This window comes from Trichosurus vulpecula, chromosome 6, assembly GCF_011100635.1.
Source record: "Trichosurus vulpecula isolate mTriVul1 chromosome 6, mTriVul1.pri, whole genome shotgun sequence".
Taxonomy (NCBI): Eukaryota; Metazoa; Chordata; class Mammalia; order Diprotodontia; family Phalangeridae; genus Trichosurus; species Trichosurus vulpecula.
This window is the reverse complement of record NC_050578.1, coordinates 104,605,941-104,633,698: the sequence shown is the minus strand read 5'-3', so window position 1 is coordinate 104,633,698 and position 27,758 is coordinate 104,605,941. Positions and strand designations below refer to the sequence as shown.

Below are 27,758 nucleotides of genomic sequence, written 5' to 3'. Positions count from 1 at the left end.
TTAGCTCTAAATCTAAGCTCCTATGCTTTACATTATCCCCCTATCCCTCAGCCAATGAAAGCTCTCTTTGGAAAAGAAGCACAAAAGGACCCCAAGCAAAGTCTAATGATTTATCAAGGATCAGGAGAGGAAGAAACACCCCAAACCCTTCTTTATTCCTGAATGGCTTCAGGGTGAGTATAAATCAACCTTAACAGCTTAATTTTATTCCTGTTCTCCTTTATTTGGGCAGCCAAGAAAATCAGACAAGCTTTACATTATTTATGTGATTTTCCAGCAGAGGGGAGGAGAATGTTAACACTCTTGTCCCTTTCATCTCTCTTGACATTTAGGTAGAAACACAAACACATTTCTAAACACTGAATAAACAACAGAGATGCACTCCAACTAATATGTTCTGTGGTCACATTTGAAATAGAAACTTGAAAACATGTTTCTACCTTTTTCTTTCCTTTTCAGAAGCACATTTCCAATTATTGGAAGTCAGTGCTAGGACAAGGGAAACATCATTTTCTTATAATAGACTGGAGTATTGTGATTAATTTAAAATATCCTGTCTTAAAACACATGCCTTTCATTTCTCTCTTTTAATTTTAATAGAAATCAAAGGTACGAGTCTCAGGCCAGGCAAATGAAATCCGTGCAGCTGACTTTAATCTGGCAGACAAAAGACAAACTCAGCTCCCTGCACACTTCAAATGCTCTTACTTATCAGAGTAATAGAATAATAAGACACTCAAAGCTTGAAAGTACAGCTGCTAGCCTCTAGTAAGCATCGAAATATAAGATTCACAAGATAATGCCTTTCATGTTTAGGCTTAAAAAAAGTATTTCCAGTTAGCAGAGCCCTTAAAGGTCCAAGGTCATGCCACATGCCAGAATCCTCTCAACAACATACCAGACATGCATTCATAATGCAGAGGAAAGAGCCCTTGACCTGTCATCCAAAGACCTACATCCATCCCCTACTGTGAGGAAAATCACTTCGTCTCTCTCACTCCATTTCTGCCTCTGTAAAAGGAGAGGTGGTTGGACCAGAAGAACTCCAAGGTCCCTTCCATGTTTTGATTCTATGATCCAGAGATCTGACTTCTTTGATTGAAAACCTCCAGATATAACCTAAAGTTAAGGGTTAGGGTTAAGTTGTTGTGAAGAGTTAGAAATGCCTTCCTAATATTAAGCCAAGGTCCACCTCCCCATCCCATTTACCTATTGATGTATCATTCTCTGCCCTGGTGGTCTCTCCTTCTGATTGGATAGTTCTGCCTAGGATTTAACAAGGGTGAATGGGCCAACCATTTATTCATTTCTCAGCAGGCTGAATTACAGACTTTTCAATCATGCCCCTTCCCTTTCTTCTCCCCTACTCCTTGATTTTCAGCTTTCTTATGCATGTTATCTTCACCCTCCCCATCATAATTTAAACTCCTTGAGATCAGAACTATCCTTCTTTTTTCTCGTATTTGTATTACCAGATGCATGCAGGGCCATCACTAGTTGTCTTGACCTGTCTTGCCACAGGACTCCCATGACTCTGCAGGAGAGAATGAGGCTGATGACTTTGCACAGCTCTGCCTCACTTAAATCCAATTCACTTGCAAGTCAAAACATCACTTTCCTGATATCATTTGTCCTCTTTAGGAATGAAGGACAAACAACAATAACAACCAATTTGTATTACCAGAGCTTTGCTGGGTTCTTGGCTCAGAGTAAGTTCTTAATAAAAGCTTATTGACTGACTAATTGTAACTCCTTCATCTGGAACTACATAGAATAAACCCAATTCACCTTTCTAGACAACAACCTTTGATGCCCTGGGCCTCCTAAACCCATAGCCCCACCCTTTCCTTCCAAAGGTCCACTAATTTCACTTTTTATGTCTCTTCTCTGCACCGGGCTCCTGTCACCCAGCTTATCAGGGGTCCTGAAAGGTTGAGAACCTCTTTCTCCTGCACTGTTTTTTCCAGAAAATAGCATAGAGCTCTTCTTCATGTTTATTGGCTTTTATTCAGGGTTCTAGCACTAAGCAATAGAGTGCAACAAACAGAGATTTAAAATAACAAAACCAGATATCACTTTTTTAAAGAGAGAATTAAAGCATTTTTTTAAAAAATAAGCAGACTGGGGGGTGGAGCCAAGATGGCCATGTAAAAGCAGGGACTTGCTTGAGCTCTCCCCCAAACCTCTCCAAATACTTGAAAAAATGACTCTAAACAAATTCTAGAGCAGCAGAACTCACAAGATGACAGAGTGAAACAAATCTCCAGCCCAAGACAACTTGGAAGGTCCACAGGAAAGGTCTGTTGCACCAGGCTGAGAGAAGAGCACAGTCCAGTGTGGGCTATGCCGTCACAGATGGAGCCAGAGCAGGCCTCAGGGAACTGAATCACTGGCAGCTGGGGTACTTTCCAGACTTCTCAAACCACAAACTCTAAAGACAACTTAAAAGGTGAGTAGGAAAGGTCAGTCAGACCTGGGTGAGGGAGGAGTGTGGTCTGGCCCCAGCCCCTGGGCCTCAATGGCAGCAGCAGCAGAGGCAGTCACAGCAGTAGCAGATGCTTCCAGAGCTCTTGGCCCATAGATGGTGGGGGGATCGAGCAGCTGATCAGAGGGGGATCGCTGAGATCTCTTGGCTGATGCTGATTCGGGATTCTCTTGCTTTGCCCTGCTTGGATCTGGGTTACAGTCCTTGGTGGCAATCCCAGGGAGAAGAGGAGTGTTGGCATGGCAGAACTTGTGCTGGTAGTACAGAAGGAGTCCTCCTCACAGTTCCAGGGCAGGAAAAGAGTGCTTGTGGTCACTCAAAGACCAGAGCACAGGCCAGGAAAGCAGTAAATACCTCTCCTTTGGTCATACAACCTTGGAAGAACTAAAAACGTACAGGTCCCTAGAAATATCTCTGAAAACAGCTGCACAAAACTTCTGAAGCTTGGGACAGTACACCCTCCACACTGGAAGCAGAGACCTATCTTAATAAAGAGCTAAAAGGTCAAGTAATTGACTGGGAAAATGAGCAAACAGTGGGGAAAAAATCAGACTGTATAATCTTACTTTGGTTACAAGGAAGATCAAAACATACAACCAGACGAAGACAACAAAGTCAAAGCTCCTGCATCCAAAGCCTCCAAGAAAAATATGAATTGCTCTCAGGCCATGTGAGAGCTCAAAAAGGAGTTTGAAAATCAAGTAAGAGAAGTAGAGGGAAAATTGGGAAGAAAAATTAGAGTGACACCAGAAAATCATGAAGAACGAGTCAACAGCTTGCTAAAGTAGACCCAAAAATGCTGAAGAAAATAACATCTTAAAAAATAGAGTAACTCAAATGGCAAAAGAGGTTCAAAAAGCCAATGAGGAGAAGAATGCCTTTAAAAGCAGAATTGGCCAAATGGAAAAGGAGATCAAAAGCTCACTGAAGATAATGTTTCCTTAAAATTTAGAATGGAGCAAATGGAAGCTAATGACTTTGTGAGAAATCAAGAAATTATAAAACAAAACCAAAAAAATAGAAGACAATGTGAAATATCTCATTAGAAAAACAACTAACCTAGAAAATATATCCAGGAGAAATAATTTAAAAATTAGTGGACTACTTGAAAGCCATGATCAAAAAAAGAGACTAGATATCAGGTTTCAAGAAATTATTAAGGAAAACGGCCCTGATATTCTAGAACCAAAGGGTAAAATAGATATGGAAAGAATCTACTAATCACCTCCTGAAAGAAATCCCCAAAAGAAAATTCCTAGGAATACTGCAGCCAAATTTCAGAGTTCCCAGATCAAGGAGAAAATATTGCAAGCAGCCAGAAAGAAATAATTCAAGTACCGTGGAAACAAAATCAGGATTACACAAGGTTTAACAGCTTTTACATCAAGGGATCAGAGGGCTTAGAATATGATATTCCAGAAGTCAAAAGAACTAAGATTAAAACCAAGAATCACCTAACCAGCAAAACTGAGTAAATACTTCAGGGGGAAAAATGGCCATTCAATGAAATAGAGGACTTTCAAGCATTCTTGATGAAAGGACCAGAGCTGAATAGAAAATTTGACTTTCAAATATAAGAATCAAGAGAAGCATGAAAAGATAAACAGGAAAGAAAAATCACAAGGGACTTATGAAAGTTGAACTGTTTACATTTCTACATGTTAAGATGATATTTGTAACTCATGAGACCTTTCTTAGTATTAGGGTAGTTGGAGGGAATATGTGTGTGTGTATGTATATGTGCATACACACATATATATTATATACACACACACACACACACGCACACACACACAAACATACACTCATACACACACACACACACACAGGGCACAGGGTGAGTCGAATATGAAAGGATGATATCTAAAAATTAAAATTAAGGGATGAGAGAGAAATGTCCTGGGAGAAGGAGAAAGGGAGAAGTAGAATAGGGCAAATTATCTCACATAAAAGAAACTAGAAAAAGCTTTTCCAATGGAGGGGAAGAGGAGAACTGAGGGAATGAGTGACCCTTACTCTCATTGAATTTGGCTTAAGGAGGGAATAACATACACTCTCAATTGGGTATTTTACCCTACAGGGGAAGACATCTATCTTACCCAATCTATCTTACCCTACAGGAAAGTAGGGGGGAAGGGGATAAGAAGTGGGGATGAAAACAGGGAGGGCAAATGTGAGGAGGGGGTAATCAGAAGTAAACACTTTTGAGGAGGGATAGGGTCAAAGAAGAGAACAGAATAAATGAGGGGGGTGGGATAGGATGGAGGGAAATATAGTTAATCTTACACAACATGACTATTATGGAAGTGTTTTACCTGACTACACATGTATAACCTATTTTGAATTGCTCACCTTCTCAATGAAGGTGGGTGGGGAGGGAGGAAGAAAGAGAATGTGGAACTCAAAGTTTTAAAAATGAATGTTAAAAATTGTTTTACATGCAACTTGGAAAAAAAGATACACAGGCAATGGGGTATAGAAACCTGTCTTTCCCCATAGGAAAACAGAAGGGAAGGGGATAATAGTATAGCGGTGAGAGAAGGGAGGGCAGATTGGGGGAAAGGGTAACTTCATCTTGTGGTGGGGGGAGGGGAGAGATGGGGAGAAAATTTGGAAATCAAAATCTTGTGGAAGTGAATGTTGAAACCTAAAATAAATTAATTAATAAAAAAGAAGCAGACTAGCTAGATTACAAATAAGAAGAAATTAAAATTAGGTTTAGACAAGACGGTCTCTAAGGTTCCTTCAGACTCTAGGATCCAGAGTACTGAAATCCCTCTTCTAACATATTCTAGCTACATGGACCTGGGCAAATTGTTTAATTTCTCTGAGTCTCAGTTTTGAAATTCATTCAAATGTAAATTCAATTGAATTTACAATTAAGTGTCCTCTATGTGAAAGGCACCGTGCTTTAGAAGTAGATTTTTTCATGGAGCTGTAGGTACTGTTTCAACCCCTTCTATTCCCATTTGTCCTATATGACACTTGTCCATGAAAACATCCCCACAAGGGACCCACTCAACGTGCTGGGGGCCTACCTCAGGATCTCTCATTGCTTAATTGTTGCCAGTGGAGCATTAGGGCAGCTACAACATAGTGAATGAGGAAAGGTACTGACTCAGAGTCAGAAAGACTTGGATTCAAACCCTGCCTTTTTCAATTTACCAGTCATATGTGGCTGAAATCTTATAGTTCTCTGTGTCTCAGTTTTCTCATCTGTAAAAGGAGAAGAGTGAATCCCACCCAGCTCTAAATCCATGATCCTGTGATACGATGGTCAGCTGATTATTCATCACTGTGAATGTAGGACAAGCTCAGGTTTTCCCCTACTCATACATTGCTATGATGACACCCTATCCACCATTTCTCCTGAACAATTCCTTCTTTGTAATGTGTTGCAGCAAGGTCACATCCATCATGCATCTCTCCATTTGGATCACCATGAACATGAATGCTTTGGTGATTGTGCTAATCATGACTTGCAGCTATATGCCATCAATATATGGGACTTTGTCCCAGAGAGAAGCTTGAGGTCATAAAGGATCTAAGACAAAATCAAACACCATCTTCTGTCTCAAAGTCAACGGAAAGGAATTTGAAATCATGTTGGTCTTAAATTAGAGTAGAAAGTCCTGTCTTACAAATCTTTAATCCACCTTCTTCTCCTATTCTTCCTCTTCTTCCTCCTCCTCTTTGTCCTCCTCTTCCTTTTCCTCCTTTTTCCCTGTCTCACCCAGTCTGGAAGTACAAGAGCCAATCCTGATTGATCAACACAGAGGCTTTGCTGGGAGCTTTCATCCATTTTTTACCTGGGCTAGTTCTCCTCTCCTTAGACAGCCTGGCGGTCCCCACTCTCAGGGGCACACCATTTTGATGCAGGACTTAGTGTGTACAACCAATTGACATAGTCCACTGCAGCTCAGAACTCCCAAGCTGAAGAAATTCCCAAGCCTCTGCCTCCTTGGGAGCTGAAATTACAAATGTGCACCACCATGTGCAGCTTAAATCAGAGGCTCCCAAACTTATTTGGCCTACCACCCTGTTTTCAAAAAAAAAAATTACTCAGTGCTCCCTTGGAAGTTTACTTTATTTAACACTTTAACTGTTTTTTTAATATTTGAGTCACTTCAAAACAATATAAAATATTTTTAAATGACATTTTAAATGTAATAATTTATTGTAAATTTGTGGGGTTTTTTCCTGCATGAGTCATACAACCATATAGTATTGTATTGTAGAGAAATCATTACATTCCTGCCGTTGTATGCCAACACTTACTTTTTAAGACCTCTCTGTGGACTTGACCACTGATGAGTTATAACTTGCGTGTCATGTGTTTATTTGGAAATAATGTAATCACTGCAACTTTAACTGTGTTACACAACAAATGAAACATGTACAAACTTTTCCAAATTTTATCTTCTCTTCTTCCTTTATGCTTCCATCATCCCCACATTTTTATTCAACACCCCCCAATTGCACCTGAGGCTACTACCATTCCCCCTGAATTGTTCCAGCACCCTCCAGGGGGCAATATCACCCACTTTGGGAACCTACAGCTCAAATACACAGTTTCAATTCCCCCTTAATTCTATTGCTTTATTTTTTCTGATTAGCAGGTTATTTTCCCTAATAGAGAAGGTGGTAGTAGAATAGTTTTGCTTTCTCCTTTATGGTTCCTAATTCTAATTCATCTGTATCTTTTCCTTCATGTTGCCAGCTTTTGGTCTGTTTACCTGTACCTCAAGGATTAAGAAGGAATCAAGACAACTTTTGGTGTACTTATTAATAATATTGATAATTGTTTGAGGGGGGGATGGTTTGTAGAAGAGGTTGAAACTAGTGGTAAAAATGAGATTTGGGATCATTTGTAACTTTCATTTATCCATCGTATCCCTATCTCCCTTTATGAATTAGGATCATCAACCACTAGTTATAATAGAGTCGGTTCTATGTACTTGACTTGGCTTTTAAAGTGAAGTACATTTTTTTTAAAGCTATATTTCTATGCTCCTTCATTCTGAACTCTTTAGATGAGTTTATCTTTCAGAAGATGAGGTAAACTGGAAATGCTCAGAGTAGAAAATTAACCCTTACTAACATATTTACCCATGACAGACTCTCTAAAGTGAATACAAAATAATTACTTATTTTCACTCAAGTTTATACTTGAGAAAAATAGTAATAGTCTCATTTACTTCTAGAATATTATCTCCTTTTTCATTGTGATTTAATAATTTCCCCAAAAACAGTCAACTGAAAAGACATTAGCAAATAGTAACCCATATGCCTACTTTTACATATTTATAAATTGTTATGTGAATGATCTATGAATTCAATGATCAATGTAATCATATGACAATGCTACCTAATTAATTTACATATTTAGTGCAATACATCAGACTACTGGATACTTAATAAAGCTGGGCAAAATAATAACAGAATTTATCTGGAGGATCTAGAATCTCAAGAGAAATAGTGAAAAAAGATACGAATGAAAGAAAATAGCAGTTGCGGACCTCAAATTATCCTTTGAAGCAGTAATAATGCAAACGATCTGATACTGACTAGAAAGGGGGGGAAGGATAGTGAAATAGACGCCTAAAGAAAAATCAGAAACAATTGAATAATTGAACACTGTTTCATAAACTGGAACACATAGTTACCTAGGGAAGAGCTCCTTATTTTCAAAAAAACTACCAGTAAAACTGGAAATTTGTCCAGTAAAAATTAGGTTTATAGTAACATTTTATACATTACACCAAAATAAACTCAAAATGGATACTGAGCACAAATATTGAAGTTCACATCATAAAAATTTTAGAAAAAACCAGAACCGGAACTTTTCACAATTATATCCAGGAGGAGAATTCTTTATGAAAATAAGTTTTTGTTGGTATCTTTTGTTTTTGCATGACTGAAATTTCCTCTTGTATACCTCCCTGCCTCAACCACAGAGCCATCCCTTAGAACAAATAATATTGAAAATCAAAAAGAAGAGGAAAAAATATCAGCAAACCTGATTAACACAACAAAATATCTGATGTTATATACAGTGTTCCACACACTTGAATCCTAATCCCTGTCAAGGATCAAGGGAGTTGTATCCTCACCTCTCTTCTTTGGGGATAAGTATGGTCTTTATAATTTACCAGTAGTGACTCTCCATTATTTGGTGGTGGTTGCTCCTTCCTTTTACATTGTAGTTATTTTGTATATTCTTTTCCTGGCTCTGCTTATTTTGCTTTACATCAGATTCCAATAAGGCTTTCCATAATTCTCTGTATTCATAATGTTCATAATTTCTTACAGCACAGCAATATTTTACTACATTTATGTATCACACTTTGTTTAACCATTCCCTAAACAACAGGCGCTCCTTTGCTTCAATTTTTCTTTCCTTCTTTCATTTTTTTTTGCTATCACAAAAGAACTGCTAGACATATTTTGTTGTATATGGAGTAGAGTTTTCTTTCTTTCATTAACTATGAGAAGAATCCTTAACAAAACAAGATGGACATAATCACAAAAGGTAAAATAAACAATTAGAGTACTTGAAATTGAAAAAAAAATTTTGCATTTATCAAGTCAATGACCTAGGATAAAAATGGAAGCTGTTCACTGGGGAAAAATCTTGGCATCAAATATCTCTGATAAGCTATATGATCTATCTGTCTATTCTTCTATCACCTATCTATAATACATATGTATATATTTATAGATATCTATTAGTTGCACATATATATATATATATATTTATAGATGTATATTAGTTGCAAAAACATTTAACTAATAGAAATATATAAGACCAAAACACATTTTTCAGTGAGTAAGTGATCAAAAGATATAAACAAACAATTCATTAAAGAAGAATTGCAAACTATTAACAACTATTTGGTAAGAGACAGTATGGCATAGTGAACAAAGAACTGGCCTCAAATTCAAGAAGATTAGGGTTCAAGCCCTGCTTCTGACACATACTATGTGATTATGGACAAAAAGACACTTTATCTCTCAGTACTCTGAGATTTTAAATTGTAAATTTAAATTAATTAATTTTTTAATTAATTAATTAAAATTAATTAAATTTTAAATTAAAATTTTAAATTGTAAAGAAGGTGACAATTTTTATTGATAGAGGAAATTCCATACTGGAAACTCTGTATAACAATGAAATAACAGGGCAAGTCCAACAACAAAAGCACTTACATTGCACTTATTATATGCCAGGCACTGTGCTAAGCCTTTTACAATTTTTTATCCTATTTGTTCTTCAGTACAACGCTGGAAGGCAGGAACTATTATTATTCCCATTTTATAGGAGGGGAAACTGAGGCAAACAAGATCTAATTGACATGCCCAGCTAGTATCTCAGACCAGATTTGAACTTTATCTGACTCCATGTTATATACACATAATTATGTATACCATATATATTATATGTGCCCTATAGTGTGTTTTATGTACATATGTAATGTGTATATTATATAAATATTATAAAGATATGCCTACGTATACATACACATGTATATCTCATATGAAAGTTTATTCTAAATCACTAATAATAAAAGAAACATAAACCAAAATGCAGAGATTTCATATATTTCCTGGGGTTTTATGAACCTCTGATGTTCTATTTATATCAAAAAAATTGGCAAAGTTTACATAAAATGGGAATAGTTAGTGTTGGAGGGTCTGTGGAAAGACAGGCAAATAAATGCATTGCTGGTCAAACTATGAGTTGACCCAGCCATTTTGAAGAGCATTTTTAAATTGTATTACAAAAGTGATGCAAGTGTCCTTGCCTTTTGACCCAAAGATCTTACTGCTTGGCGTATACCCTAAGGAGGCCAAAGAAAAACATACGGGTCCCATAGAGCTCTGGTAAGAGAATTAGAAACAAAATAGACATTTAAGAGCTAAGAAATCATTAAATAAACTGTAGTATATGAATGTAAAATTACTGTACTGTAAGAAATGATGAATATGAAGAAATCAGAGAAGTACAAGAAGATTTATATGAACTGATCAATGGAAAGTGAAATAAGGTGAACCAGGAATACAATATTCAGAACTGCAGAAATATAATGGGAAAAACGGAACAGATCATTGTGTAGTTATAATGATCAGGTATCTTGAAGAGATGGAAAAAAAGTACCCTCTTTCCTTGCTTGCAGAGGTAGAAGATTCTGAATATAGTACACTTCATATGTTGGTTAGTTTTGTTGAACTGCTTTTTTTCCTCTTTGTTATTCATTGTTACAAAGGGTGACTCTCTAGGTAAGACTAAATGGATATGTATGTGTGTGTATGCACATATATACACATACATATATATTTACACAAATGTACACACATGCATATACATGTATACATATGTGTATATATCCATTTCACCATTTACATTTGTGTATATGTATATACATATCGTGTGTGCATATCATGTCAAGGCCTTTGACACTCTCAGTGAGGGTTTGTGGAAAATTATGTCAAAATTTTGTTGCCTGGAATTCACCAGTATTGTATGTCAATTTCATGACAGCTTGCTTGGGTTCTGGGTAATGGACGATGCTCTCATGCTTTCCCAGCCACGAACGGACTGAAACAAGGCTTTATGCTTGCTCCCATGCTTTGTAGCATGACGTTTTCAGCTATGTCGTCAAACACCTTCAATGAGGATGCACACTACATCAAGGTCAGCTACTACACTGATGGTAGATTCTTCAACTTGAAGAGGCTACAAGCCAAGACCAAAATGGAGAGAGTGTTAGTGCGTGATTTTGGGTTTGCAGATGATTGTACATTCAATGTAGCCTCTGAAGCTGAGGTGCAATAAAGTATGGATCTGTTCTTGGCTGCTTATGCTAATTTCAGCCTAACACCACCAGGAAAATGCCGGTGCTCCATCAGCCAGCCCCATACCATCCATATGTGGAACCTTAGGTTACAGTAAATGGAGTTTTGAATGCTATGGGTAAGTTCACTTACCTTAGCCGTATACTTTCTAGGGATGTACATATTGATAGTGAGGTTGACACTTGCATTGCCAGAGCTAGCTGAGTGTTTGGGAGGCTCCCAAAGAAAGTAAGGGAGAGAAGAGATATTAGACTGATTACCAAACTGAAGTTCTACAGAGCTGTGGTGATGACCTCATTGTTATATGCATGTGAAACCTGAATAGTCTACCAGCACCATGCCAGGAAACTGAATCACTTCCATTTGAATTGTCTTAGGAAGATTCTGAAGATCACCTGGCAGGATAAGATACTAAATACTGAGGTCCTTCCTTGAACTAAACTGCCAAATATTCAAACTCTACTTCGGAGAGCGCAACTCTGATGGGCTGGCTGTGTTGCTCAAATACCAAATCTACACTTGCCGAAAAGACTATTTTATGGAGAACTCACACAGGGCAAGTGCTCACATGGTGGTCAGAAGCGATACAAGGACACTCTCAAGGTCTCTCTTAAGATTGTGTGATATGGGAGATACTGGCATAGGACCACTCAGCGTGGCATGCCCTTATCAGAGAAGGTGCTGTGCTCTATGAGTAAAGCAGAATAGAAGTAACTCAAAAGAAATGTGAGATGTGCAAATTTAGAGAATCTACCCCAAATGTTCACATGGACTATTTATGCACGATCTATGGTAGAGCATTCTGAGCTCATATTGGTCTGATCAGCAGCAGTTGGATGCATTGTAACTTGACTCTAACATAGTAAGGTCATTTTGCTCCTCTTTAAAAAGTAAGATCAATGACCGCACCATATATTATATATTATCTCCAATATATAATCTTCATGTGTCCTATGTCTCTACATGTGTGATATATTACATATATTATCTGTATATTCATCTTATCTATATATTCAAGATTTTCCATATCACTTGTATGTAATATAATGTACGCATCACAAATAAAGACCTCAAATATTCAGCAAGAGGTGATATAAAAAGAAAATAATCAATAATTTAAAAGAAATCATTCTATTCATGTAACATGCAAACAAGATTTCAGAAATAACTTTGTACAATGATCAACCCATTGAGTACCAATATAGAGTAAATCATAAAATCAGGAGAAATATTTTCACTTAACCTGTTCACCCTGGTCATCCTGTGGGAAGCCTAAAGAAGAATGTTTGATATCCTTATTGATAATGCTCTCCATATACATGTATTTTCCAACAATATTAACTAATTTCATCAAGTCATTGAAGACTCTTCCATAAAACCTACATTAATTATTTAATTCATTAAACTAAACAATTACACCAAAAAAACCAAGTGGATGAAAAACAAATGTTTTCCAAATCATGGCATGAAGTCCATTGATTGTGTGAATTAGTATGTCTATCTTGGGGACATTCGGCCAATGAACAATGAGCTGTTGCTAATATTAGTAGAAGGGTCACATTTATGAAATTGTACAAGGTTATCACAAAAGATATGCCCATATCATAATTCTCTACGCTGTTTTTAGACTAGGATGTTTGCAGTACATAATCAAGGTAAGGGGCAGGAAAGAGACACTGTCTTTAAAAATAAAACAAAATAAATAAATAAGTCATTCTCTAAGAGAGGGCAGAAGGAGAGATATAGAGGGAAATGTAAAAACAAAAGACGTCAATAAAAATCTATTTTTAAGGTACTGAGTATACATTTGTCTTTTATTTGTCCTGTCTTTACTTTTATACCTAGCAAGCCCTTGAGGCTAGAGGCAAATATCTGATAACTGCTTCTATATTTCTCCATTGACCATCATTCCCACTTGACCTACCCAAGTGTTTTCCCACTCAATAAGTTACTAATTTTGATAACTGAGTGAACAGGTGTGCTCTAGATATTTTTCCACCAAGTGTTCTAACAGTTAAATCCTGAGAGAAGAGGTGGTTGAGTAAAAGCATATTTTTGACATTTGAAGCAAGGTAGACATGAAACTCACAATGTTTTGTGCATGCTGTTTTTTGGAAATGTTAAGACAGCTTGGCAAATCACTTTCTCCCACCTGGGTTACTTTCCATAAGAAGAAGATTAATTGCTTGGATGAAGACAAACTTGCATAATTTATAAACATGCATGGGTTCCACTATGTTGAACTAAATTGCTTTGATCAGATAAAAAGCTTAGAAGATAAAGAAAATGAGTGGACATCGCATCTCTTTTTTAATCAGGGTTTAAAATGGCTCCATGCAACATTCTAGTATCGAAAAAAATATGATTTACCTGGCACTGAGATAATAGATCCTCTTTAATGATTTATGTCAAATTGAGGGAAGACATTAGCTAAAAGTGTTTACAAATATGAGATTAAAATACTCTATTATCCTGAGAAAACAGGAAAACATTCAACAAATTGAATTTACAACAGAACTAGAGATAATCATCAGATTCACAGATAAACTGGGCAAACTTTCAGAAGAAGAATAAAGAAAAAAAATTAAGAGTTTCTCTACTGTTTGGAATTGATGAAAAATTTGATGGAGAGTGTAATGTCACATTGGACAAGTAAGTATTTAAGTGAACAGAAGGGGTTCTTTGTATTAAATGATAAATGATTTCTTTCTGGACATCCATGGTAGTAAGGTGTTCATGGGGAACACCTTTGAAAAAAGGAGGATGAATGGACTGAAAAACAAAAAAGTAAACACAAAAATATCAGGACTATACATTTAGCAACTTAAAATTATTCATTCTATCACTATAAAGGGATGGCATGGAAAAAAATGAAATCCACAGGAAATCTTCAAATCTCATTTTAGGTAAATATTTCAACTTCTTTCTCCTCACCACCACTCTACTAGAGCTTCTTAGGATAATAAAATTACCTGATTTGAATTTTATTTTTCCCCTATACTCTGTTGTCATAGTGAGATACCCCCAAATCCAACCACAGCAGAAGGGAGAGTAGAAAAGAAAGGGATAGAGAGAACCTAAACATGGGTGGGCCTCTTCTGAATAATCAAGAAGTTGCTGAATCAGAATCAAATTGTGCTCAAGGATTTCATTTACCTTTGCTTTTCCCATCCCCTATTGGCAGTTGGAAGTAATAGGTTTTTCTCCAGAGTTCTTATATTTTGTTTAAATCAATATTTCAGGCAGTTTTTAAAAATGGGATGAATCTGTTCTTTCATATACTTGTTTCTCTCTCTCTCTCTCTCTCTCTCTCTCTCTCTCTCTCTCTCTCTCTCTCTCTCTCTCTCTTTCTCTCTTTCTCTCCCCCCCACCCCACCGTCTTTCCCTCTCTGCGTCTCTCCCTCTATTTCCCTCTCTGCATCTCTCCCCCTCTCTCTCCTCCCCTCTGTCTTTGTCTCTCTCTGTCCTTTATATCTCTACTCCTCTACCTCCCTCCCTCTCTCTCCTTTCCTTTCTCTCTCTCTGCCACTCTATTTCTCTCCTCCTCTGCCTCCCTTACTCTCAAGCTATATAACTTGAAGATACTAATCACACAGATGAATACATACGGATTTATAATATAACATAGGTGTACATATACATATAGGAAATTGTAAGACCATATTGTAAGTATATATCACATACGCATCTATACACACATACGTGTGTGATATTATAAGTCCATATGAGAGACAGCATGGCATAGTGAATAGAGAGTTTCCCTCAAAGCCAAGAAGATTTAGATTCACTCAAGTCTTGCATCTGATACAGCATACATATTGATAATGAGGTTGATGCTTGCATTGCCAGAGCTAGCTCAGGCTTTGGGAGGCTCCCAAGGAAAGTATGGGAGAAAAGAGGTATTAGACTGATTAGGAAACTGAAGGTCTACAAAGCAGTGGTGCTCTGAGACTTTGGGCAAATCACTTGACCTGACAATACACTAGGTAATTTTCTTAAGATAATAAAAAGCAGATAAGCTGTTGACTTGAATTGGTAGAGAGAATTTTCTCACCTGGCAGTTCCCTATCACTATAAAGGGTTGAATTCTTCTACTCAGTTAATATATAATCTCCATGCCAAGTAGTTGGATTATTTTGCTGTAGATTTAAAGATAAAGGGCTCTGGCTTTAATTGGGCAATTATTTATTGAGGTACTTATATATGTATGTCTATTTATAAATGCATGTGTGAGTATGCATTTCATATATAAAATATATATATCATGAATGCATGTGTGTGCATACATACACACAAATATATGCATATATAATCTTTAGATTTTTTCAAAAGATAACTCAAGTGCCACTCCTGCATTTTCTGTTCTATTTTTTTTAAACATTATCTCCCTCTTGACACGTCTGTTCATTATTTTGTATTTACTGATTTGTATACATGTTGTTTTCCGTCATACCACTCCCCCCAACAGAATGTAAGACCTTTGAAGGCAGAGAGTGTTTCTTTTTCTTTCATTCTTTCTTCCTTCCTTCCTTTCTTTCTTTTTCTTCTTTCTTTTTTTTGCATCTCTAGTGTCTAACACAATGGTGCTATATAATAGACGCTTAATAAATATCTGTCAAATTGAATACATATGTACATATATACACATGGACTGAGCATACAGAGGGAGAGACATTATCATTATATTGTATATAAATATATTATGTATGTGTATATGTATGTATACACACATGCAAAATATATACACTCACCTCTGCTAATTACTCTAACAAAGGGCACAATAGCAAGAATATTTAATAGACTTAAAGTGGAAAACATCTTCACAAACTATCTCCAGCAAAGTAATTGAAGTACTTGGCATGGAGATTATGAAATCATTATCCCTGGAGATATTTAAGACCAGATTTAACACCCAACTATCAGAGATAGTGAACAGATGATGATACCAGTCCTGGCCTTTAAATCAGGGGATGGTCTAATTATGTTTCTCTCTATCTCTTCCTGTTAAATGGAATTCAAGATCCTGCAAAGATGAAAAACATAATCCTTGTCATTGTTTAGATGAGTTTGAAAAATGATAAATACCTAAGACCTTTGTGTTCTGTCTACCAATATACTTAGAAAACCTACACAGATATCTATAACCCAAAGCCTCAGGACTATTTTTTTCACTATTGTAAAATTATGGCCCAGCTCACTTCCTATGAAAAGACAGCTGAAATCAACATAACAAACCAGCTGCTGGTTAGGTGATAGTTGTTCCCATAATTCTCAGGGTAACAGAAGATAACGTGGCCTCATTTTCCAATATAGTGATATCTTGTATGGATGGAATTTAATAGCTCTGTTGAACTTTAATCATTCTTATTTGGGGCAATGCTTTTCATTTGGGTGGAAACTCCTATAGCTTTACAGGTCAGCACTTTTATCAGCATTATTTCTATAATATCGCTTTCATATCAGGCCAACAGCTGTTCTGCTCATTTACCCTAAAATCAATTCCATTTCTTAAAGAGAGGTTTATGTTTTAGGCAGTGTAAGCATTTATTTTTAGGATTGCAGTTGGGAATAAGAGGGAAATTTTCTCCGAAAAGTACATTTGCCCATTCATTTGTGCCACATGATCCACGGAAATTGCTTTTCCATACTGACTCCTGGGTGATTTTTGCCAATGTGATACATTTATGCGGTTTTATTAATTTTTTGTGATTTATATGTGGTTCTGCTAATATTTTCTTCACCAAAAAATTTGACATTACTTATAATACAATCATAAAATCTTCAGGGACCTCATGGGTCAGCTAATCCAAATTCTTCTCCAAATATAAAACTGCTTAAATACTTCCACTGCTGGGGAACTCAACACATTTCACTGAGGCTGCCCCTGTCGTTGTACAGGCCCAGTTGTTAGAAATTTCTTGCTCATAAATTTGAAACATAATTATACTTATTGTAAAAAATGGAGGAAGTATATTCCATAAGATAACAATGATCTATACAGTTATAAAGTATTCTTATATTCAATATGCTGGGGTTCTATGTCTGATCCTCTCTACAGTTGTTATTAAGCTACCCTTTTTTATGATGGCAATGGGTAGAGGGAGTAGCCAAGATGCTCTCCTTATAATGGATTTCTCTTCTCAATTTTCTTATGCCTTATCTATGATGTAATGCTTTTATCTGGAGTTATCTTTATCCTATTACCAAAGTCCTGAGACTCTCCAACATGACATATTGTGAGAAATAATTCATTTGGGGTCCTACTGTATTCCAATCAGTATAAATCAGTTTATTCTACATCAATCATACAGTGATAGGTTCTTATAGTAAGCCTCAAATTTTAATATAATGTTCACTACTTGTATACCAAGTTATTAGGCTCACTTGTATAACCAAAGTTACTTCCATCCTGTTTTGCTCAAATTCCATGCTGAAACCCAGCATGGGTAGGATGCTTTGGAAAGTCACCTGCTTTGTTTCTGCACCTCTGGATCTCTCTCTCTTGTCCAACATGAGCAAATGACCATCTTATGACCACCTAATAGGTAGAAATGCCCCGTGTTTCACCCAATCTGTGACTCCCCCCACCCTGATATGTCATTTTTGGCCCTCAAGCTTAAGGTCTATCAATCAACGAGATTCTATATTTTGCAATCCTCTTTTTCATATTTGGGTATCAAACCCTCTAAAACAAGGTCCCAGAAGAAGGTGGCATCTCAGATGAAGATCTGAGGTCCACTTCATTAGAGAGAACCATGGACCCTTTAATGAAGTACCCTTGGCTCAAAGCTCTGCCTCTGTCTCTTTTATTGTAGGTTGAACAATTTTAACCCCCACAATATCATCATCACTGGATCATCTATGAATTCCTTCTCTGATTAAAACATGAACATCTATGAATACCCTTGGTCCTCCACAGGATTCTTTCCAGTTGCCATCACTAGCCTTGTGCCAGCTTCTTTGCTTAAACAGACACTTTCAAAGACTAAGCGTACATGAACCTGTTAGTAAATCAGAGTGGACACTGATAGATTCCTTTTGATAGGCCATTTTCCTTCCTTTGTTTACTTATTATGGACAACATAAATAGCTCAAAGACCATATTGCAAGAAATTATATTGTCAAAGCAGGTTATTTCTGACTCTTTGATCTAAGAAATATGTGTGCATGGACCTCTTAACAAGACAGGCAATCATAGGATTACACATTGTATTTTAGGAATAATTTTGAGCACTAAATAAAATCTAGGTTAAGGAAAGGTTATAGGCCCTTGTGTTTAGCCCTTCACAAGGATCATCTTATCTTAGGTTTATTGAAATCTAGCCAACAAAAATGTTTTCTGGAGTGTGATTAATGAGGGTCAATTGGAAAAGAGTACAAACACTATGTGCACTTAAGGACTTAACACTAAGATTATATATAATCCTCTTAAATTTTTCCATTTTTTTCTTAAATTCCATCAGTCTTGTCAAAATAAAAAAAAACATTCCACTGCTATGAGGATTGGTTATCTTCTTTTTTAATTTTATTGGCTTATGGTTTATAAAACAGAAAAAACGGACTCACAGAATTTGAAAGTTGGAAAGGATTTTAACAGCCATCTCATCCAAATCCTGCACAAGAGGAATCCCTGCTTTGACATACTTGAGAAGTAGTGATCGCCATGGCCTCTGCTTAAGATGCCAAGGAGCAACAATGCATTGAGGCAATCCATTGTCCTTTTGGGTAGACCTAATTATCAGGATATTTGCCCCCCTGATCAAGCCCAAATTTACTTTTTTGTGACTTCCATCCTTTGCTGCTCTATATGTCCTCTGAGGCCAAGCAGAACAAACTAGTTTTACTACAGTAAAGGTAATACAAATATCCAATCCAATATTCTTAATATGGGATAACCCAGTTTGGAATCAAGCTTTTTGAAAGTTAATTTCATGTGCAATGTTTGGATTGATGGAGAAAAAGTAGGATGATATTGTGCGCAGTGAGCTGGTCTCATAGGGAGAAAGACCTGTGTTCATGCCTTGCCCCTGGTACACGCTGGCTACGTGCCCCCCTAGGCAGGTCCTTAACCTGTCAATAGTACAGCAATTCTCTAAGATTAAAAATCATGTAATAGGTATTTATCAGCATTGACACAAGGAATATTCTCACCAAAAGGTCTCCACACCAGTTAAATCACAATTCTAGTCTATATACACACACATAGAGTATAAAGACAATAGGATAGAATGGAGAGAATGCTGATCTTATAGTCAGAAATAACTTGGGTTCTTATCCTACCTGTGATACTTACAAATGCTGCTATCCTGCACTAGTTACTCTGCCTCTACATATCTTGGGTAATTCACCAGGAATTCTATACTATGTCATAGCTGGGTAATACCATAGAACTTATATAATAAGTCATAACTGGTAGCTCCCCAGTATTAATAGATTAAGCCATATCTGGTTACAATCTTCATTGCTGAAGATACTTCCCACACCAGGAATACCTTGTGCCGATAAAAACTACATATCCTTCCAGGGTCGTTATTGGTTAAAAGATCTTGGCCCATTCTCCATGTGGCTCAGAACTGAGACATTGATTCATAGGGCACAAACACATGTATATGCCCTATAAAATCAACCACACAGTTTTCTATTATCTTCTACAAAGTACTGGAGGCTTGGGATTATGCCCTACCACAGATTAAATCAAGTTTCCCATTCGGGTGCCCTAGGCAGCCATTGAGGCTCCTAAATGGCTAATGTAACTCATAACAATAAAGCTGGATGGAGAGTTTCTGTTGTTGTTATTTTACTTCTAGCACTGCTAGATTATAGTGCAGTGGGAGTGTGAATCCCAGCCTGCTGCCTTGAAAATGTTCCCATATGTCTCATATGATAGTATTGGCTCAGATAGTACAAGGACATTTCAAAATACCCCAAGAAACTGACTGTGCTCCATATTCTGAAGCATTATTCCATACTCATTGGCCCAATAGGGGTATCATGTTGCTACCACTTTTCTTTCTGCAAAGGAAAGAAATAGAAGTAAAATAAAAATAATAGTCACCCTTCCTGATAAGGCTCTGTGTGAAGAAAGCTGGGAAGATGTCACTCATGGAGAATGAACACCCCTACAGGAAGCATATGCAAAGAAATGTTACTGGAAGAAACGGTGGTTTCACAAGGGATCCCTAAGCCCAGAGTCTTCTACCCACCCCTTTTATCCTGATCACATTAGCTTCTGTTATTACAGTGATTCAAAATTTAGGAAACATTTTTCTTACAACAACCCTATCGAGGTGGTTAGTGCAAGTTGGCAAGCAATGTCATCCCCCTTTTGCAGACATGGAAACTAAGTGTCAGAGAGATCCTAAGTGTCAGAATCTAGACTTGAAACTGGGTCTGGTGGTATTAAGTTCAGAGCTCTTTCCACCTCCCTATAATGACCCACAGAGGATTCCTACAAAGGTACCTTTAGATTGCAAAACCTCTGAATAGTTGTTTCTTTTGCCCTGGGGAGGAAATGAAATTTTACATTACCTCAGAGCAGGGAGCTCCCTAAAATTAGAAATTCTATTTCCTTTATAGGAGGCACAACTTTGTCCATAGTATGTACATAACAAAGATAAGGAGAAAGAATGAAGATACAAAACCTGAGTTAATTGAGTGCTGGGTTTCAAGTTGGGAAGCCCTGAGTTTAAATTCTACTTCAGATATTTACTTATCAGCATCATGGTCAAGTCACTAATGCCTCAGTTCCTTTATCTAGAAAATGAGGATGACAATGTCTGTAGTGAGACCAAAACAGATAGAGCGCTTGGAAAACCTTGAAGTGTTATGTAAAAGGCACTTATCACTATTATTATTACGAAGCTCCCATGGTACCTACCAGTACTTAGCACAGGGCCTAGTACACAGTAAGTGCTTAATAAACACTTGTTCTCTTGTAGGTAGTTAATTATTCTGGGGCTGAGAATTATTAGAACAGATCTGTGTATGGATTGTAAAACGATCATGAGTCTAAAAAAATCTGGTTCCAATTAAAAAAAAATCTTTGGAGCAACTTCATACAAAAGGGGCTCATGCCCATCTGGATTAATCAACAACTTCTTTTTAGAGGGAGGGTGGTAGAGAGGAGTCAAGGTTCCTGTGATTTCATTAGTATGGAGAACTAATGTAAAACTTCCCTTGAACAATGTAGCTCAAAAACTGGTCTATAATTTAAGAGACAGAATTGTGTCAGTCTCTAAGAGACTGAATGATTTGCACAGAGTCACTCAGCTATTAACTGTCAGAAGCAGGATTTGAACTGAGTTCTTCATGACTTTAAAACCCATTTTCTTTCCACCATATTATACTGCCTCTGCTGTTAATAGAGAATAAATTTTCTATGTGTCCTTTCCTGGCCAAACTTTCTTTCTGAACACTTCTGTTGTTCACTTTTGCTGTTCACTCTTCATGACCTCATTTGGGGTTTTCTTAGCAAAAATACTGGAGTGGTTTGCCATTTCCTTCTCCAGCTCATTTACAGATGAGGAAACTAGGGCAAACAGGGTTAGATGACTTGCTCAGGGTCACATAGCCAGTAAGTGTCTGAGGCCAAATTTGAACTCAGGAAAAGGAATCTTCCTGACTCTAGGCTAGGCAGTCTATCCTCCTCGCCACCTAACTGCCTTGAAGGCAAACCCCTACTAATCTCAGAATACCTATGTCAGTAATAGCAGAAACGATCTGCAAATAGAAGCATACAACAGCAAAAAGTGCTCTTATTCATAGCCATCTGATCTATGGGAACCCAAAGCCAAGGTTAGAAGCCAAGGACGGAGGGCTGGAGTTGTGTTGAGAGCACACTTTGCAGAGAAGCATAGAGATATCTGGCAACTTGGAATAATAATTTTTTGAAAATATTCTTTCTCATGATTCATTCTACTGCTTATAATTCTTTTTTTACAACTGGACTATTATGTAAATAAGTTCAATGTGAAGGTATATGTATAGAACCTACATTGGATTACATGCCATCTTGGGAGGGAGGGGGAAGGAGAGGGAGGGAGAGAAAATTTGGAACCCCAAAACTTATGGAACTGAGTGCTGTAAACTAAAAATAAAAAATAAATTTATTTTAAAAACTACATAGGAAAGTAGTAGAAATTCTTTTCCATACAAATCACATTGCTGACTGTTTTAAGTGTGTATCTGAGTGCTTACCAACCTGAACAAAACCTATTTATGCTCCTGTCAAGGCCAATTGTAGCCACACAAAATTTCATATTTAAGATATTTTTAAGATATAAAAGGGACATGTTTTTCAATTGGCAGTTCATTTCTATAAACCTCTCAAAGTTTACTAAGTATTTTCTTCACCATAAATGCGAGGTAGGTTAAGTCGACATTATTTTAAAGAAGAGGAAATTGAAGATCAGAAAGATAAAATCATTTGTTCTTTACACAGAGTAAGAGCCCATCTTGGACTTTTTAGCCCATCTGTAAAATGGGTATAATGAGTGTTCCTACATCATAGGCTGTGGAGGTAACATATGTAAAATGTTTTACAAAGCATCAAGCACTATGTAAGTGCAAGCTATTATGATTTAGACTAATATTCCTATCCTATGCTGTCAGAATGGACAAGATTGTGAGACTTGGAATCACTGAGACTTGGATTCCTATCCATCTTCTCACACTCACTAGCTCTGTGATCCTGGCTTAACCTCTCTAAGCTTCATATTCCTGACTTCATAAATGGTCTAGATAACTTCTGAGGTCCCTGTCAGCTCTATATCTATGATCAGATGATCCATGAATTGACTAGCCCCCCAAGGCCGGATGGAGTTCCCTGGTATGGGCTGCTAAAGACAATGCAAGGACAGGCAAACAGACTTCTGATGGGAAGCAAGAGACCTAGCCAGTCAGGGCTACCACTGCCATCCTAAGAAGACCTTAGCAACCCAGCCTAGCTGACTGAGTGTCCATTCAGAAATGCCAGTGATCAAAAGATACGGGAAGAAATGGTGGTAGCTATGTCCCCGGACCTGCAAGGACCAATACAATGCTTTTATGGCCTCAAGCAATGAAACACAGCATGGCATAGTGGATAGAAAGCTAGCCTTGAAGCCAAGATATCCTGGATTCAAGTCTACTGACTATGTGGACTCTAGGTAAGTCCTGTAACTTCTCAGTACTCAAGGCGACTCTCTAAGAGTATAAGTGACCAAGAAGGTGAATGCACACCTCATTAAGTATTCTCTGCCCCTAACATTAAGTGCGTGCACACACACACACACACACAGGCGCACACACACACGCACACACAAGCACACACACACACACACACAAATATACACACACACCCCTTCTGATTGGAGCATAAGCTACATTCCTCTGGACTTCTGCATCATGCCCTATCAGGCACCTTCCTCCATTCCCACCCAATCTCCACTTTTTAGCTTCTTTTTGTGCATTAATGTCCTCCAGTAGATTGAAATCTCCTTGACAGCAATGACTGTTTTTTAGATTTCTTAGTATCCCCAGTTAGCATGGTGCCTGGCACATAGTAGGCTCTTAATAAATGCTTATCATCCTGCCTTGGTAGAGGTAGTTTCCTCAGCTGTGCACTCACAGGTCTAGTCTCTATCCCTTTACAACAACAAAATCAGTAATCTATAGTGACACTAATTTCCTGCTGACCAAAGCAATGTATTAAAAGGTTGATAACAATTTTAAAGTTCCTTCATTCTCCCTTTCACTTGACTCCCTCTCTCTCTCTCTCTGTCTCTCTCTGTCTCTCTGTCTCTCTCTCTCTCTCTGTCTCTCTCTCTCTCTCTCTCTCTCTCTCTCTCTCTCTCTCTCTCTCTCTCTCCCCTCCTCTTCCTCCTCTTCCTCTTCCTCCTCCTCCTCTTCCTCTCTCTCCCTCCTCCTCCCCTTCCTCTTAATTCTTTTCCTTTCCCTCCTTCTCTTCCTTTCTTCCTCTTTCTTGGAAAATAGCTTATTTATCATAGAAATAATAGTGCCAAAGAGGGTGGGAGAGGAGTGTTCTGAATGAACATTGTCTACCAAAATATATATACCATACCATTCTAGGTAAAAACCCTACAAGATATAAAGATAGCTGTATATGATTCTCAAAGCAGGGCTGACACAGTGGCTTGCACAGAGGAAAATTCAATTAGGAATCATACCATTGAATCACTCTGGAATCAACTTTAAAAGTCAGGCACAGAAAGCCTGCTAGCCTCTGAAGAAGTACATATCAATCTTAGCTGCAGAAAATGGGTAGGCACAGAGCTATTTGCTAGGATAAAATAGAAGCCCAGGAGGAAGAGATAAATATGAATTTTCCCTCTCCCCCACACTATTCTTTTATTCTAATCTTGACGATCTCATTGGTGGAAGATGTGAGCAATTACATTTTTTTTAAGAATGTTAAGAAGAATATTATTATAAAAACCTGCATAATGACTCATGTAGCTGCCTCAGCTAACAAGCTAAGGCCTAGTCATAGACAGGGATTCCTTTTGCACAACAGGGCAATTTGAAAACCAAGTGGTCTGCACTGAATATGCAAACCTAGCCCATTAAGTCAATACTAGCAAACTCAATGAAAATACTGAAAAAGAAACAAATGAAAGCAAACATGGATGGGCTATGGGAAAATAGGCACACTAGTATATTCATAATAATATATATAATTACATAATACAATATATATGATAATACAATAATCCATAATAATATTCATAGAACTGTGAATAGATCTAACCATTCTGGGAAACAAATTACAATTATGCTCAAAAACTTCCAAAACTGTTCATAACTCTTGATCAACAGTCTCACAACTGGGTTGACTTTGACTTGACTTCCCTAATGTAGTCAAAGACAAAATGAAAGACTCACTATATACCAAAATATTCATAGCAGCGCTTCTTGTGATAGCAAAGAACTAGAAACAAAGGAGACACCTAGGTGGCTCAGCTGATAGAGTGCTGGACCTGGAGTCAGGGAGACCTGAGTTCAAATGCAACCACAGATATTCACTAGCTGTGTGACCCTTGGCAAGTAATTTAAACTCTGTTTGCCTTAAACCACTGGAGAAGGAAATGGCAAACCACTCCAGTATCTTTGCCAAGAAAAACTCCATACGGGGTCATGAAGTTGGACATGACTAAACAAAAATAAGAAACAAATTGGGTTGCTATTGAGTAGGGAATTTCTAAAGAAACTGTAACAGAAGAATGCCATGGTATATTATTGTACAGAAAGAAATGATAAATATGAAAAAAAAATTCAGAGAAACATGGGAAGATTTATTCCAACAACTGATGCAGAAACCTGTAGAACCAGAAGGATAATATGCATGGTAACTGTAATAATTGTCATAGAATGGAAGGGACCTCAGAGATTATCTGGTCACTCAGTCAGCCTGAATAGCATTTATTAATCACTTACTATGTGTCAGTCACTGTGCTAAGTGCTTGGGATATAAGGAGAGGTAAAGATAGCTGCTGTCTTCAAGGAGCTCACATTCTAATGAAGGAAGAACATATGTAAATCTATCCCAATCTCCACTTTTAATAGATGAGGGAACTGAAGCCTACCGATGTGAAATGGTTTGCCTGAAATCACACATGTGGTAATTGGAGGAGCTGGGATTTGAATCTGGGTTTACTAACTGTAAATCTGACACTCTTTCATAATTTATTATAAATAAAAAGTATAGGAAAAGAAAGCCAAACTAACAACAATCATAATAATCAATCCCAGTCCCAGAAAACAGACGATGGAACATACCTTCCTCCTTCCTCATCCTACTAGAGAGGAAGGGAACTATGGGAGCCCAATGTCACATACATTATCCAATGTAGTGAGTATATCAGTTGTTTTTGTTTTATTCAGTTCCAGGGGCAAAGACGGAAGAGGAAACATATCCCAAAATGGCTGTGGTATTAAAACAAAAGGCATCAATAAAATTTATTTTAAAAATAAAAATAAAGAGAACTGCCATAAACAACAGTACATCTGCCATTAGCCATAATTGGGCTTGGGAAAGAAACAGAAGCTGAATGCAATGCTGGTAATTAAGGAACAAGCTTTTGTTAACACTAGCAATCATGGGGTCGTGATTCCACAGACTTTGAACTTATTATAGTTCTCTAGACTAGTCTATTTTTGCACAGGTGGTATATTTCTATTTCATATAGCACTAAAGTTTCATCCTGGCTAGAAGACAGGTCATTTATCTATTCAAACAATTTACTACCCATTTTGGAAAAAGATGAGCATTTACAGAATCTAAGATTACCATGGAAACCATATTCTTAATCCCTGGAGACTGGGAGGAACAATTGGTTATGAAATGGTGATGGGTAAATTGCAAGCCCTTGAGTAGTGTGTTATATTCTCTCATGTCTCCTGTCTAAGCATATGGGTTTTTATTTGGTTACCCCAAAGAATGAACCCATCATTCTCAAAAGGGTGCCCATAACACTTTGATCAGGTAACTGCTAGCAAATGTGGTGTTTCAGCTGAGAATCCAAATTAAAAATCATAATGGACATAAAAGAATGATTACAATTGTCATGGCAGATGTTCAGTCTCTTTGGAAAAATAACATCATGCTAGCTGAGCAGAGGTTCCTAAGTGAAAGAGGAAAATCACCCCAGTAGGCACAACGGGCTGCATTCCCTTTAGCAAGCTCATAATCACACTACTTTGAGACAGGGCTTGAATTTCAGAGGGGTAGCCCCTCAGAGACAACATCAGGATGAGTCACATGTTTCCCTCCGTGGTGGCATCAAGTGAGAATTTTCAAACCTTCTGGCATTCTTTACTGTCCTTGTTTATTTGTAAATAAAATGAGGGCTAACCCAAGTGAATGTTTCCACTAGCAAAGAAGATAGTGATGTCTAACAACACTGCAGGTTTCCAGATGAAAAGAGGTAAATACAAAGATTAGACCTGCAGGATATTAGTGCTGCAAATAGGAAAAAACAAAGTGAACACAGTTTTAGGATAGGATGTGGTCATTGAGGGGAAGTGGAGGATATACAGACATAAAATTAAATTTAGCTTTTGTTTTCCCTAACTTTATTATATTAATCCCTTTTGTGTTCTGTTTTCTAGCCAAACAGGACTACCTGTTGATGCCATGCAAAACATTCTATCTCCCACCTCCAAAGCTTTGCACAGGTTCTCCCCTGTGTTGGAAATTCAATCCCTCCTTCTTTCTGCCATTTAGAATCCCTAACTTCCTTCAAGGAACAGCTCATGCACCAATCCCTATGCCTTTCCAAAGCCTTCTATTTATTAGCACTTACTCTCTTTCTTCAAATAGTCAGGTATATCCTTATCTGTGGGCATAGTGATATACATCCTTCTCATTTGAACTCCATTTGAACTCCTCATAAATACATGAATTGGATCACACCTGTGA

At 37.4% G+C, this 27,758-nt stretch overlaps 1 protein-coding gene across 1 annotated transcript in view; it reads right to left on the bottom strand.

Annotated features, from left to right (window-relative positions):
* The window catches only part of IQCM (IQ motif containing M), a 244,553-nt gene that overhangs the window by 107,851 nt on the left and 108,944 nt on the right, over window positions 1-27,758 (bottom strand). Inside the window, exon 5 of the mRNA XM_036764995.1 lies at window positions 14,498-14,515. Coding sequence (XP_036620890.1) covers window positions 14,498-14,515 — 18 coding nt within the window. The remainder of the gene's footprint in view (window positions 1-14,497; window positions 14,516-27,758) is intronic.